This window comes from Desmodus rotundus, chromosome 11 (genome assembly GCF_022682495.2).
Source record: "Desmodus rotundus isolate HL8 chromosome 11, HLdesRot8A.1, whole genome shotgun sequence".
Classification (NCBI taxonomy): Eukaryota; Metazoa; Chordata; class Mammalia; order Chiroptera; family Phyllostomidae; genus Desmodus; species Desmodus rotundus.
In genome coordinates this window covers 13,634,344-13,650,092 of record NC_071397.1, presented here as the reverse complement: position 1 = coordinate 13,650,092, position 15,749 = coordinate 13,634,344, and the positions used below count along the sequence as shown (strand labels likewise).

At 37.4% G+C, this 15,749-nt stretch overlaps 1 protein-coding gene across 2 annotated transcripts in view; it reads right to left on the bottom strand.

Moving 5' to 3' along the window:
* Positions 1 to 2,326: 2,326 nt before the first annotated feature.
* MMUT (methylmalonyl-CoA mutase) overlaps positions 2,327 to 15,749 on the bottom strand; it is a 32,276-nt gene continuing 18,853 nt past the window's right edge. For both annotated transcript variants that reach the window (XM_024557723.3, XM_024557724.4), the window contains exons 9-13: positions 15,044 to 15,159; positions 13,355 to 13,486; positions 12,043 to 12,190; positions 7,159 to 7,326; positions 2,327 to 2,744 (exon numbers count right to left, since the gene is read on the bottom strand). In XM_024557723.3, coding sequence (XP_024413491.2) covers positions 2,616 to 2,744; positions 7,159 to 7,326; positions 12,043 to 12,190; positions 13,355 to 13,486; positions 15,044 to 15,159 — 693 coding nt within the window. In that variant the 3' untranslated portion in view covers positions 2,327 to 2,615. The remainder of the gene's footprint in view (positions 2,745 to 7,158; positions 7,327 to 12,042; positions 12,191 to 13,354; positions 13,487 to 15,043; positions 15,160 to 15,749) is intronic.

The following is a 15,749-nucleotide window of genomic DNA, read 5'->3' as shown; positions in this document are numbered from 1 at the left end:
GCCAGCATGGCCAGGAGCCTCGCCGCCTTCCTCAGATGCCTGGGCCAAGGAGCCAGTGCTGGTCACGTCCTTCACCACTGGGGCCTCGCTATAGTTCCGCCCCCCTTCAGTTCCCACAGGAAGTATGGAGCCATGATCAACCAGGTCACACCCGACAACTACCCAGTGCCCGTCCCGGATGCTGGGAACATGCCTGACGTGCCCAGCCACCCCCAGGACCCCCACGGTCCAAGCTTGGAGTGGCTGAGAAAACTGAACACCTCCATTGACTGGGAGAAGGTCCCCTTCCCAGTGTCCCCAATAAAAATGTGAAAACCAGAAAGAAAAAAAAGCCCACAAAAGAACCACCAAAATAGGTGAGGGAACATAGCAGATTCCACACAGCAAATACCTCAAAATCAAGTGCCCTTTTACTGTTAAAAATTAAATCTGGATTCTGTCAATTCAATCTTCCAAAATAAGATCATATCCTCTCCATCTCAGCCATCTCTGGACAGCACCTAAGCAGTAAGTGTAGTATTATGCTTAGAATTTCTCTACTGCATTACTGTAACAGTCTCGTAACTCTCGTCTCGTCTTGCCCCCATTCAAAGGCATCTCTCACACAGCTCCTGTGCTAAAAACACAAATCTTATCGGATTATTTCTGTGGTTAAAACCCTTCTGTGATTCTCTGTCTTCATCTACAGGATAAAGTCCAAATCCCTTAACTGTACAAGCCTATGTGATCTGGCCCATCTACCTTCCCGGTTTCATGCCTTACCATTCATTCTTTCTAAATAATAATAGTAATAGTAACAATAGTAATATTAGCAATTAACACAAAACATGCACCATGTCAAGACTGTCCTAAATACTTCTTACTGTCATCAAATATACATAACACTTACCTTATTAACCATTTTTAAGGGAACAGTTCTGTGCTTTAGGCAGTTGCATTGCTGGACAGCCATCACCACCATTCATCTTGGAACTTCTTCTTTGCCAACCGGAACTCCACCCCCGCTGAACACTAATTCCTCATTCCTTCCTCTCCCCCGGCCATGGCAGCCACCATCCCGCTTGCTGTCTCTATGAATATGACTATTGTAGGTACCTCGTGTAACTGAAATCATATTTGGCCTTTTGTGATTGGCTTATTTCATCTGAATGTCTTCAGGGTTCATCTATGATGTTGTTTATGTGCCAGACAAGGAAGAACTCCCTTCCTTAGTGAGACTGAATAGTATTCATATTGTAAGTATAAACCACATTTTATTTATCTATTCATCTGTCAACAGGCCCTACACTGCTGTGGAAAGAGATGTACAAATATCTGTTCGTGTCCCTGCTCTCGATTCTTTTGCATATACACCCCAAAGTGGAATTGCTGGGCCATTTGGTAATTGGTTTTTTTGAAAAATCGTATCATTTTCCACAGCAGCAGCATCATCGTACATTCTCACCAGCAAGGCGGAAGGGCTCTGTGATAGGTCATTTTGTGTGTCAGCCTGAGTGGTCACAGGGTGTCTACATTAAATACCACTTCTAGGTGTGTCCATTAGGGCGTTTCTGGACGCAACCAGCACTTGACTTAGTGGACTTAGTAAAGTAGCCTGCCCACCCCAGTGTGGGCAGGCATGATCCAATCTGTTGAGGGCTGAGTAGAACAAAGGCAGAGGAAGGAGGAATTCACCCCCATTTCCAGCCTCACTGGGACTTATACCACAGTCTCCTGTCGTTCTCAGGCCTTCGGACTTAGACTGAATTATACCACTGCCTTTTCCAGATACATATACTGTAGCCCTTCTACACTCCCAGCTTCCTCGTCACTCTGGGGGAAGCCGTACTCACAACCAAAACACTTTCAGCTTAGGGACTATTCATCAGTGGCCACTCCCCTGGATCTGGAGCCAAGCCCAGCACTAACACAGTCACACATCCATGCCCACAAAGAAAGTAGAGTCAGATCAGAAAAAGTATCCTGCTGTTTCCCTCCTGTTCCAACCTTTGGGTCCGATTTAATACTCTTACCAAAGTAATCCTGACGGAATTTGGCTGAGAAACATAACCACAACGTATTTCTCTACATTAATATGGATTTTATTTTCTGGTGCTCAGGTCAATATAATGCTAAATTGAAAATGGGACTACACAGATTTTTTTAAGGTACAATTTAATTCTTAAAATAGAAAGTAAATAGATTTACAAGCAGTATTTCAAAAAAAATCATGTTTTTGAAAATAATACCTTTGTCTAGAGTTTCTGGTAAAGTATTGAGCATGTGTTACTGAGTTTTTGAGGATAATTTTTTGTTTTTAATTTTAACATGAAGACTTTTTATTTCAGTTTTAAAAATACATAAAACAATCTGCCCCCTCAAAACATGATGTTGATTTGAGGTGTTTTTAATGATTTTTTTAAATTTTACCATGAAGACTTTATTCCAGTTTTAAAAATGCACGAGGGCAATTTTTCTAAGCGAAACTGTACACACACACTTATAGCTTTAAGTCAGGTATTTTAACATAAAGCTTTCAGGAAAGCGTGTATCAGGTGCTGAATTAAAGTGAAAATATCTTCTTAGACCACCACTGAAAGAATATTTTAGGAAAAAGCTAAAATGAAAACAGGATGTTACATAGATTGCTGCTTCTTTTCCAAACACTTCTCGATGTCATCAAGCACTTGAACAGCAGCCTTTGGAATTCGAGTCCCAGGACCAAACACATTGGAAACACCAACTTCAAACAGAAATTCATAATCCTGTTGAAAGAATTAGTTTAATTAATAGAAACAACAATATTTTTAACTTCAAGAAAATGAAACAAACGAACAATAATTGCTTCTCTTTCTTCTTCGTCCCCAATGCCCCAAACTTTCTCAACTGGCCCACTATTGGCATTTGGGCTGAAAAATTCTTCCTTGACTGACACTGCTAAGAGCCACCAGCACCACCCTGACCCTCCAAGTCATTAAAAGAACGAAACACATTCTGCCCATTTCCCAAACACCCCGGTGTGTTATTTGTGGTGAGAGCCGTAAGCCCCACAGCTGGAGAACATCTGAGCCCTAAACCGACATTGTCTCTCATCTAACTTCTCCCTCCGTACCATCATCTGTGCTAAACTTGAGTTTACAAGGCCATTTACTTTCTCCAAGGTATTTTATCTGCAGCTAGTGAGTAGTCGTACTTTGAATTTGGCTTCATGATGGAGTTAGACTTTTTATAAATGAAGATTAGCTCATTTTTTTAAATTCTCTGTTGTTGATGCTGCTGCTTATCGGTTTATTTTAAACACAGTCCAAGTCTGAGTGAACATATTCCCAGGACACAAACACACCTCCAGGCTTTAGGCTGTTTCAGTGTTGGAATATTTATAGCTATGATAGCGAGTGCAGGACATGCTGTAAAGCCCTGACCCTCGACCACTGGGCAGTTGCACATTCCGGGACATCCTGGTTTGTGCTTACTGTTGCAGCAGCTTTTTTCTTTTCTCGTGAGCTTTTTCTTTTATTGAGGAAAACAGACATATAACATTGTATCAGTTTCAGGTACTTAACATAAAGGTATTTGTATACATTACAAAACCACCACCACAATATGTCCAGCTAACACCCTTCACTACACAGAGTTAAAGAATCGTGTGCGTTGAGAACTTTTAAGATTCATTCTCTTAGTAACCTCTTGGTAACAAACATGCAGTACAGTATTATTAGCTGTGGTCGCCATGCCACACCTTGCACCTCCATGACTTATTTATTTTGTAACTGGAAGCTTCTTGTACCTTCTGAGTCCCTTCACCCATTTCCCCACCCTCCACCTCTGTCACTCAACAGTCTGTTCTTCCACATGTCAGTGAGATCATACTGTATCTGTCTCTCTCTGTCTGAGTTATTTCACTTAGCGCAATACCCTCAAGTGTTGTCACAAATAGCAAGGTTTCGTTCTTTTCACGGCTGAGTAATATTCCACTGGGTGTATGTACCCCATTTTCATGGAGGTGCATGTCTTCATTTTCTTCAGATAAATGCCCAGAAGTGGAATTACTAGATCATATGGTAGTCCTATTTTTATTATTTTTGAGGAACTTCCATTCTGATTCCGTAGTGGCTGTACCAATATACATTCCCACCAAAGTGCACAAGGGCTCCCTTTTCCCTACATCCTTGCCAACACTTGTCATTTCTTGTCTTTTTCATAACAGCCATTCTAACAGGTGTGAGGTGATATCTCGCGGTTTTGATTTGCATTTAATTGATGATTAGTGATGCTGAGTGTCTTTTCAGGTACCTGCTGGCCATTTGTATGTTTTCTTTGGAAGCATGTCTATTCAGATACTCTAACCACTTTTTAATCAGACTTTTTGGTTTTTACAGTGCCCTTTTTAATAGCACCCATTTTTATTCTAAAAAGTGATCATATTTGGGTGATAAATTACATCATAATGCTAATTATCCCCCAACTATTTCTTCTCTATTTCTATTATTTCCTTATAATATTCTCATAATACTATAATTCTGCAATGGCATTTAACACATCTTACTGAACTTTCCTCCTTCCAGTCTATGAACTTCTGCGGACAGAGATAATGTCTACTCATCTTTACATCCTCAGTATAGGGCACATAAGGGCGCTCAAAATATGTCACTGTTTTGGGGCAGGTGCTATAGATTTAAAAGTTCCTAAGAAAAGTTGATAAAACACGTAATAACAATTATCTCCAAACTGGGGATGGCCAAATTGATACGTTATCTTCTTCTGTTTTTCCTAATAATGCTGTATACCACTTGTTCTGACATCTGAGTTATGGATTTGGGATAGAGGACTCAACTAGGAGAGGCCTGCAAAACGCTGCAACTGGAGAAAGGGTCCTTGGCTTATCTCAGCCTCACATAAGCCCTGTCAAATGTATTTTGATGAGAGGATAAAATGGTACAAACGAGTGAATCAGTGTAAAGGGTATGGCGTGTTCTCTGTACGATCTGCATTTTGTACCTCACCTATTAGTTTGAAATCATTTCTAAACAAAAGGTCATTACGGTAAAATTTCCTGCACCGAGCTGGGCCAGGCCTGTCACGCTGCCTGCCTGATGACGGCAGCAGGCATCACGAGGCTGCCAACCTTGCCTGAAACACAATACTTGGATGCCGCTGTCACCTAACGGGCTAGAAGACCCTGACGGTAGTCACACGTGCTAGTGAGGGCAAACCACACTTATTTAGTCAGCCTGCAGAACAAGCTGCACAACGGCAGTGGCTGAGTCTGTTTGACTAAACACCATATATTAGTGCCATCTAATTTAAAATCTAAATGTCTTCCAGTCAAACAGTATTTTATATATTTACTGCAAACAAATAACAAGAAAAATGCTTGGGTGTTGACTGCTATAATTATATTATAAAGGATATCCATATTAACACTCAAGTGTGTCATTACAGAAAATGATCCTTAGGTTTCAAACTCATGGGGGGAAAAACACAGTAAACACCCACAGATGTTCTATGTGATTCAAATATCCAGAGAGTTAATACAATTTGTGTGACATATATTTCTTGAAAATGGCAGCTTACTCATATAATAGGCCTGTTTTATTCTCAACTCATATTTCAATTCCATTATTTTGTGCTGCCTAATTATTTTGGTTCTTAAATTTTAATATCATGCCCAAGAGCTTAGATATTATAGTCTCTAAAACTGCAATATAGATAGAAGTATTCCATTGATAGATAGCAATAAAGAATGAAAGCCCTTCATGTTCCCAAGTAGTAAACTACATTTATGAAAAAAATAGGCACGTATGCTAACAAAAGCAATTTCATGTGGACTATATCACCTGCAAGTACTGTGTTGCTAGAAAGAATAAATAATATGGTTTGTTTACTAGCCCCACATTATTACCAATCACCTATGTATTTTCACACATATGTATTTGCTCATTTCATAAGTATATAAGGTCACTATTTTATATTCTGAGTTGTAATGGAGAAAAAAAGAAAACTGTAAACCTGAACAAAAAATCACATTTCAGTGATAGACTCCTGCTATAGTGTTGGGGCCTTCGTAGCATTTATAAGTCATTTACTGCCCTGGCAGGGCAGCTAAATTGGCTAGAGCATCATCCCGATATGCCAAGGTTGCACATTCAATCCCCAGTCAGAGCACACACAGGAATCAACCAACGAATGCAGGGACAGGTAGAACAACAGATCAATGATTTTCTCCCTCTCTCTCAAAATCAATAAATAATTTTAAAAATTATAAACCATTTACTTAGAGCAATCTCATATATAGTTCTTCTATCTTAATATTTTTCCCATTCTCAGAAAAAAAAAGGAGAACTTGATAATTAAAAACTGGATTATAAACAGATCCAATTTATGTCTTAACTAATTACTTTAACTGATAGGTAAGGTAACACGTGGAAGGTGTCCCCCACCCTGCTAGTAAATTAACTGACATCACTGATTATTACCAAGCATCCAATTCTCCTTCCCCACACACTCTGTATTTCTGTTCAAGAGTTCATCTCTTCCCTACTCAGCCAAAAATTTTCAGGACGGGCTGATTGATTCCATTTATATATGAAATATTATATTTTGGGCTCAAATCAAATTATACCCTAAGCAAATCAGCTTTAGTAAAAACAGGGTTTTATCAGACCGTGTTAGCGCTACAGCTCTGATTTAGGGCTACATTTAGGGATGGGAACATGGAGGAAGTGGACAAAGTAGCTACTCTGAAACCACATAAGCAAACGCTGCCGACTAGCTAGCTAAAGGACTCCCTTACCTACCAGGACGAGGAGTGCTTACTGTATCCCTGGTTAATATACGCACAGTGTGTTTAGGATTATTCTCTATTCCAGCTGTGAAATTTCATTACTTTATCCTGTTTATTGGATGTAAAGAAAGTAGATCTCTATTTGAGTTACTAGTTTACAAGGAGTTAAATTGTTAAATTACACATAATGAGTTACACATAGCTGGAATAGAAAATACCATTGCCCATTTTTGGACTTTGTAGAACTTAGTAAAATCACCAGAAAATAATTTAGCTCAAAATCAACAACAAATTTATCTTCAGCAAAGGTGGACAGTAAATTAAAGAACTGCATACGAGCTATTGGTGCTCAGGATTCCCATCATAATGCTAGAAAAACACAGGAGCTGCAATACCTGCGGTGGTATCACCCCTCCACACATAACAAGGATGTCTGGCCGTCCGAGGGCGTTTAGCTGTTTGATGAGCTCGGGGACAAGGGTTCTGTGACCAGCAGCGAGCGTGCTCACACCCACAGCGTGCACATCTGCGTCCACAGCCTGCTGGGCCACTTCAAGGGGAGTCTAAGCAATTAGAAAGAAAGGGAGAAATCATCATTCATTCCAAAAAGAGTTTTAAGGGTTATCTACTTACTCTACCTTCCAAGATTTTACTTGTTAAAAATGTTGAAATAATATAATTTCATATTTCATCATTCTCAAATCATAAATACTGACTCATCCAACTGAGCCAATAAATACCATTGTCATAATTGCTTCTCATGCTAGAATTTATCAGATTCAAGTTACACTAAAATATATTATCTCCTCACTATAACTTTTAAAAAACCTATCTGCTGTCTTCATTATCAATATGTACTGGGTTGTTGTGCAGTACAAGGCAACCTGTTATAGTATCTATGAGGAAGTGAAAAACTAAATATGAAATGCAACGTTAAAAGTGAGTCTCAGATTTTCAAACAGAATGGGCAAGAGTGATGTTAGCAAGATGGCACACTAGGGAGCTCCAGAACCTGGTTCCCCCATGGAGACACCAAATTAACAGCAATATGTGGACCAAAATAATGTTGTAAGAACTCTAGTTTTAACCAGTTTAGGATACAAAAATCATAAAGGACATTTTCAAGTATTCGTGTATTAGCTGAGTTACCCAAGATCATATCCACTTTCTGTAACGAGTCTGTGACACTGCTTGCATAATTTACGTGTATTTAAAGCTTTTCATGGAAAAGACACCTAAGTGTTTCTCATTGCAAATATAACGTAAACGGAGAAATTTGGGAAGGAAAAGGCCATCTCAGAAACCACAGCACAATTATTAGTGCAAAAAAGTTATCAAAACCTGTGAATTTTCTAAGTTTGGCAGGATTTTAAGGCTTATAAATTTAATGTGGAAACAAAAGATTTACACGCTCAGTAATGGAGCCACATTAAAAAAGATCTCTAGGTAAGTCACACAGCATATAGATCAAATTCTGAATCTGTGAAAGTATGTTAACATACAAAATTAAAACCTTTAAAGAAAATGTGCAACTATTGCCATTGATCTCTTAAAGATAAGAAATTCATTGATTTAAGTATGATTTATCATTCACATTATCCATGCCACCAAAATTTATCAGATTAAAAAATTCCATTTAAACAATTCAATTCCATGCTTTATGCTATATAAATTAAACTGTACTTTGGATTATCGAATGTTGAAAATTTTAAAACTTCACATCTAATTTTGATCAAATCAGTCATCAAACAACTGTGGAACAGTACCTTCAACCACAGATAATTTTTTTTAAATGACACATTATTTATGTTAACAAAATTGGTGGGTACTAAAAGGCCAATTACATTGTTATAGATGGGATTTAATTGGAAATAAACATACAGTTCTTTGAAAAGTTCTTTTAGGTGCAGAAGGCTGAAGAAAATTTTAAAAGTTACTTTTATTTAATGAAACTAGATACCAACTTACACTGTATACAAAAATAAACTCAAGATGCATAAAAGATTTAAATATAAGTTATAACACCATAAAAGTTCTAGAGGAGAATGTAGGCAGGAAAATTTCAGAAATCCCATGTAGCAATATTTTCACTGATATGTCCCCTAGAGCAAGGGATATAAAGGAAAGAATAAACAAAGGGGGCTACATCAAATTAAAAAGCTTCTTCATGGCTAAAGAAAACATCAGCAAAATGAAAAGGGAACCAACTGTATGGGAAAATATATTTGCCAGTGATACCTCAGACAAGGGTTTGATCTCCCAAAATATATAAAGAACTCACAAGACTCCACTCCAGGAAGACAAACAATCCAATTAAAAAATAGGCAAAGGACCTGAACAAACACTTCTCCAAGGAGGACAAAGAGGGCCCAGAGACATATGAAAGGATGTTCAGCATCACTAACCATCAGAGAGATGCAAATTAAAACCACAATGAGATGCCAGTTTACTCAGGTCAGGATGGCCATCATTAACGAATCAACAAACAGCAAGTGTTGGAGAGGTTGTGGAGAAAAGGAACCCTAGTGCACTGTTGGTGGGAATGCAGACTGGTGCAGCCACTGTAGAAAACAGTATGGAATTTCCTCAGAAAACTAAAAATGGAACTGACATTTGACCCAGCAATTCCACTGCTGGGATTGTACCCTATGAATCCTGAAACACCAATCCAAAAGAACTTATGCACCCCAATGTTCATAGCAACACAATTTACAATAGCCCAGTGCTAGAAACAACCTAAGTGCCCATCAGTAAATGAGTGGATCAAAAAACTATAGTACATTTACCCAATGGGATACTATGCAGCAGAAAGAAAGAAGGAGCTCCTACCCTTCGCAACAGCATGGATGGAACTGGAGAGCATTATGCTAAGTGAAGTATGCCACGTGGTGAAAGACATTGATCTCACCTATAAGTGGAATCTAATCAACAAAACAAGCAAGCACAATAGAACCAGAGACATGGAAATAAAGAACAAACTGACAGAGACCAGAGGGGAGGTGGGAGAGAGATAATGGGGAAAGAAGGGGAAGGGTCAAGCCAAGGAACATGTATGAAGGACCCATGGACAAGGATGGCAGGGGGGAGGATTGAATGTTGGGGGAGGGTAGGCAGGGCAGGGGAGAGCAATGGGGGGAAAATGGGGACAACTGTAATTGAACAACAACAAAAAATTTTTAATAAAAAAATAAAAATAAATGATACTTTTAACAAAAAATAAAATAAAATAAAATTACTTTTATTTAAAGCAATATTTCCTAAAAGCTAATAACTAAATATTGGAAATGCTCTATATTTGTTCCCTATTTAAAAAAACAAAAAACTAAAGTAAAATGGTAGTAGAACATAATTTTAAAAATAGAAAAGTATTCACCTTAAAGAACAAAGCAAGCAAAATATATATATAAAAGTATACAAAATATAGTTGACATTCTTAATAAAAACCAACCTTACAGGTATAAGATTCTAAACACATTTATAAAATTTAACTCACAACACAGTAGAAAGACATTATCTCCAGAAACTTGGGCTCTTTATAGTAACAGCTTCTTCTAGATTCTCTAGAGTAATATTTAGAAATTCAAAAAGGGAAAACTCACACGGGAGATTCTACAAAGAGTGAGCCTCTTCAAAGGTTTACTTCTTTCTTGGTAAAAATTCAGTGAGTACTCTTTTAGTCTCATCTAAGTTGTCGTATCTACATTATGTAACAGTAGTACTTCCCTCTTCTTGAAAAGCTGCTTCTTCAGTTTTTATCCTACTACTCATCCCATTTCCTTTCACTCCTTTGCTGCTTCCTTCTCTTCTGTGTCCCTTCAATGTTCAAGTTTTCTCATATTGCTACATATAATCTGCATGGAAAATTACATCCATGTTCATGGTTTTAAACAACATTTATATAGTGATGAATCTCAAAATCTTGGCTCTAATTGAGGCCTCTCTGTTTTGCTCCAGACGTGTATATGCAACTTACACAGTCATCTTCATGCAAATGGTCTTTGGCTGCTTCTCTCAAGCCTGCCTACCTGCCTGCCGGTAAACAGACCCTTCGTTAAGTTTTCTTCAAAATCCTAGCTGACTTTTTGTTTGTGCAAAGACACTGATACTGCCTTGGTTAAGGCCTTCACTGTTCCTCACTCAGATTACTGAACATCTCACTGGGCTCCTTGCATCTAGTCACAGCTCCTCTCACTCCACTTCTGTAAGTGATTTTACCACAAGTCAGCTTCCTCAGGTATACAGTTGATTGTGACACTCCACCCAAACACATTTGGGATAAAGCTCAAACTGCTTAGCATAGCATACAAGGGCATTCATCATCATCTACCCACCATCCCAAGCACCGTATTCTACTTCGACTGAACCTTTGCAGTTACCTGAAGGCATCATACTCTGCACCCCTGCTCAAGCCAACCCTTCTTAGCATGCCCTTCCCTGATTTGTTCTCCAGACTTCTGAAAGGCACAGTTCAACATAAGGTCCTGAGATTCTTGGACAAGTTCCTCACCCCAACTTCACTGCAGTAATTATTACTATGCTGTGATTGTTGGTAAGTGAGTCTCTGTTACAAGCCTGTAACCTCCCTGAAGACAAAAAAAAAAAAAACATGGAGCTTATAGAACTCAGAACCTAGCACCTGACAGATGATCGATAAATATGCAGTAGATAAAGCTTTTAATATAAAAGTTATTGCAATTTACCCTTCAAACCAAAGATTTTTTGGTTTTGGAGTGAACAATTAATGGCTTATAATGACTTATCACTCTACAGAGAATTTCAGCTTCATTTACTTCCAAAAAAATTATTTTCCTGCTAGGTCTAATATTCTGTGATCAAATAAAATACTGCTAGAGAGTAAAAAAAGAGAAAATCTAATTATGAATCAATCTCACTCTCATGCTTGATTTCCCTTTCAAAACACTTTCCGCCAATCCAATGTGGATCATCCTTCCCACAAAATATTAGTCACCTTCACAAGCAGTACAATGAGGTATTTGGAAGTAATCTTCAAAGTTTCAGAAGCCTAATAAAAGCCACAGTTTGGAACTGACAAATGATTTTTACGAAGTCTGATTAACTAGTACATTAGCATGAGTTATACTGTATTCTTATTTCTGGCCTAATTATTAGATTAGTGCATTCAAAAATAAATTAGGAAATTTTCTGAATTCAAATTGTTCTTTTACAACTTTAAAACATCATCATGCTCTATTGATTTTATTTTCCTAAATGTGATTTATGACATACTTTTTGAAATTCCCCCCAACCACCTTAAGTACCTGAAAAAGAGGACCAATGTCCACATCGAAACCAAGATCAGCAAATCCCGTAGCTATAACCTTTGCTCCTCTGTCATGCCCGTCCTGCCCCATTTTTGCCACAAGAAGACGAGGTCTGCGACCTTCGCGTTCCATGAATTGATGAACCCTAAGCAACATTTTAAAACACAACAGTTATATATTAATTGTCCAAAGATAGGATATAAAAACTGTAATTTATTCATGCTAATCTTTCAAGCTTATTTAAAAACACCAAATTTGTTTACTGAAATTTTGTTAACATCTCCATTTTACATTGAAAACTCCATTAAAGCCTGAATGTTTATCGTCTCCTCCTTAGAAGAAAGTTAGAAAGATGGCACAGCCTGTGAGCCCGTAACTCTGAGAGCATCGCAGTGCGGCAAGATGAAAAAATGACTACTTTTCAGCTTTTTAAGCCAGTCTCCAAAGTACACGGAGATATTTAAATATAAACTAAAAATGGCTTTCAGAGTTATTTATACCCAGATGTGACTCACTAGCTGTTTTGAACTGTCCATATACCTCCCTCCACAAGTATGAACTCCTTCAAGTGGACTGCAATGTGGTGTCTAATAATGACATGTAATCAAAATACTTGCTTACTTAAACCAGTAAATTGACACTCCACATGAAAAAGCGCTATATTTATTTCTGACAAAAGAAAAAATACTCCATTTTGATGACTTTCACCTTGGCTGTTTTGGTATCTACCTCATGTGTAAGTAGTCACATAAAAATTTTAATGGGAAGCTTCTTACAAAGTGTGAGAAAACCGATCATCAGGAAGCTACTTCTTACACTTGTGACGCATGATCAATTTATTTTTGCGTTTTTCCAAGTCATGTTTGTGTCATTACTGCCAGTTCCATGAAGGCTGGTTTTAATTAATGCATTCAGATGGCAACCAAATATTTACTTTCAAATAGGAAAATTACGATTTTATAATTATTTTAAAATTAAACAATGTAAATAAACTTAAGAAAATAGGAAAATAAAAGAATGAAATTTAAGTACCTGGAGAATATAAACCAATATCAATGTCAGTTAAACAAACATCTGTTTGAAATGAGAAACCACTAAAGGGGACTATGGTGAAAGTTAAAAATATTATTTTAGTAAAACTACAGACTAACAAGAAAGCCAAATTAAATATTTTCCAATGAGTATGTGAAAAAATTAAACCCACAGTAGATTCATTAACTAATAAATTGTATTGTATTCAACACAATTGAATTAACTGGGGATTGTATTAACTAACTAATATGCTGCTTTAAGAAACCGCACATATTACCTCTTGATGGCAAATGATATCTCTTTACTTTCCCCAAATTCCTGGCGATAGGCTCCGCTCACCATACGATCATTAGCTTTATGTTCACCAAATACTTTCTTCATGGCGTCTGTGATTTCTCCAACTGTACATCTAAAATATCACAGGGAAGTAAAAATATTTAGTTACCTCAATATTTAACATAATGAGACATGTTTATTACCTAAGTAAAAAACAGGGTGTAAAAAATCTAAAGAATTTTTTTACTGCATCATGAAAGTATCTTTCTTCAGAATACTCCTAAAAAATGATTTTGGATGCCTTTGTACATAGTAAATTCTTTTCAACATTTGTCAACAAAAAGAAAAAATGACTGGTCTAAAAACTGTAAATAGATAGGCAGCTGAAGGTTACTGAGTAATTCACCACAGCAATATAAATGTACAAAGAATAAGATGTATTTTAATAAAAAGTCAATCTTTTGGCATATCCCATCCATTTGTTTATTAATTCATTCTACATGTACCGAGTACCTAATACAGGCCAACCACTGCTAAGTGCTAGAAATAGATTAATACATAAGACTGAAAAAAGTAAATGAAAGTGCCTCTTCTGTTCTTACAGAGCTTAACATCTAGTCAGAGGACACAGACAATACACTAGGCAAACGAATAATACAATAATTTCATGCAGTAACAAGTACTATAAAGACACTGAAATAGGCAAAATGGAATGGGTTGGCTGGGAAAGCAATTTTAAGGGTATTGAAAATATGAAGATATGATTTTTGAACTAGGCCCTAAATGATGAGAAAGAGAACATAGGGGAAGAGTATTTGAAAAAAGGAAACACTACATACAAAGGTTCTGAGAAGCAGGAAAACATGTTTGGTATTCTAAAAATAGAGAGAAGGACATCAAGGACACAGCCCAGGGAAGGAAGTAGGATAAGAAAAGGTCATAGAGGCAGGCAAGAGTCACATCTAGCACGACCTGGCAGGCCATGGGCTGATTAGGTTTTAAATTAGAAGTAATGGTAGTCCATTGGAGGGATTTTAGGCAGAAAAATCATCTTCTCTTAAGAAATTAAAACTGAAAAAAACAAAAACCCAACCCACATACTATTTACTCTATCCCTTAAGTACTTAAAACACGTTTTTAAAAAGTTCATTATCTTATGCAATAAATAATAAAAGCAAAAATAATATACTTAGTGACATCATCACATATTGGGAGAAGAGCTTCCGTGAGTCACTCGCTTTTCTCCATGTACTGCGAGGCAAAGCACTGACTGCCCTGTACTCTGCACCACCTTTCCAAAGGTGTCTCTATAGTGAACAGCCTTGGAAGACAGACATATTGTCTACCCCTGGACCCAGGGCAAGTTCTTATTGTCCAACATGTTAACGTCTCCATATACACGAAAGTACATCAAACTTTAACTTGCAAATCAGTGACATGGATTCATTACAATAGTGTCAGATGTCCTGAGTCACAGGGAAATACACAAGTATTAATACTCTCCATTCAAAATATATGAATGCTTTAAATGCACAAATGTTTAAGAAAAATAACAATTAGCTTTATTTCGGTCTCCAATATTTTCTTTCAGGCTCACATGGTTTATGGGATCGACCTTTTGTTGCAGTGTACTCTGAAAAGCTAACTAGTCAACTTTTACTGTTGGGAAATCACCAGTTACTCTCATCACCTTGCACGAGCTGCATCCACTGCCAGAGCCAGGATATTCCCATCTCCACTGGCAGCACATTCAGTCAGCGCAGCGAGACACCGCTCGGCCAAAGCAGGATCCCTGCTACATTTGACCTTATCGCAAAGGTCAAGGAAAGGGAGGAGTTAAGTGAATAGATCAGAAAACCAGACCCTGCTATACATCATACAGAAATTGTTTCATAACCCTAACCCCAAAACAAAAGAAAAATATAAAGAGAATAATATGTACCCTAGGATTGACATTCCTTTAATTTACTGATTTACTCCTTCAACAAACATTTAAGGACTCCAAAAATAATACTAAATTCTGTATAACCCTGACAAATCAGAAATAAGCAGGAAATAATAAATAACAGTGCTGACCCTTCCAAGTAGCACATGCTACTTAGGCTTTTCTAATTTAGCAAGATACTGAAAACGAGTGGCTCTTTTACATGAGGAATTTCAAAGGCACTAAAGGCTTATAGTGACAAGGAAGAAAAAAACAACAGGTTACAACTTAAAGAATAGTTTAGTTACATTTTGTTTCCCTGAGCTAATTAACAATATATCAGTAATAATATGTATATACGTTGGGTTTTTCTTTTTTTTGTATTTAAAAGTAATCCCAGGGAGACAAAGAGAGACGGAGACCATGAGAAATACTGTGATAAAGAAGGACAATGAACAGCATGGTCAAAAAC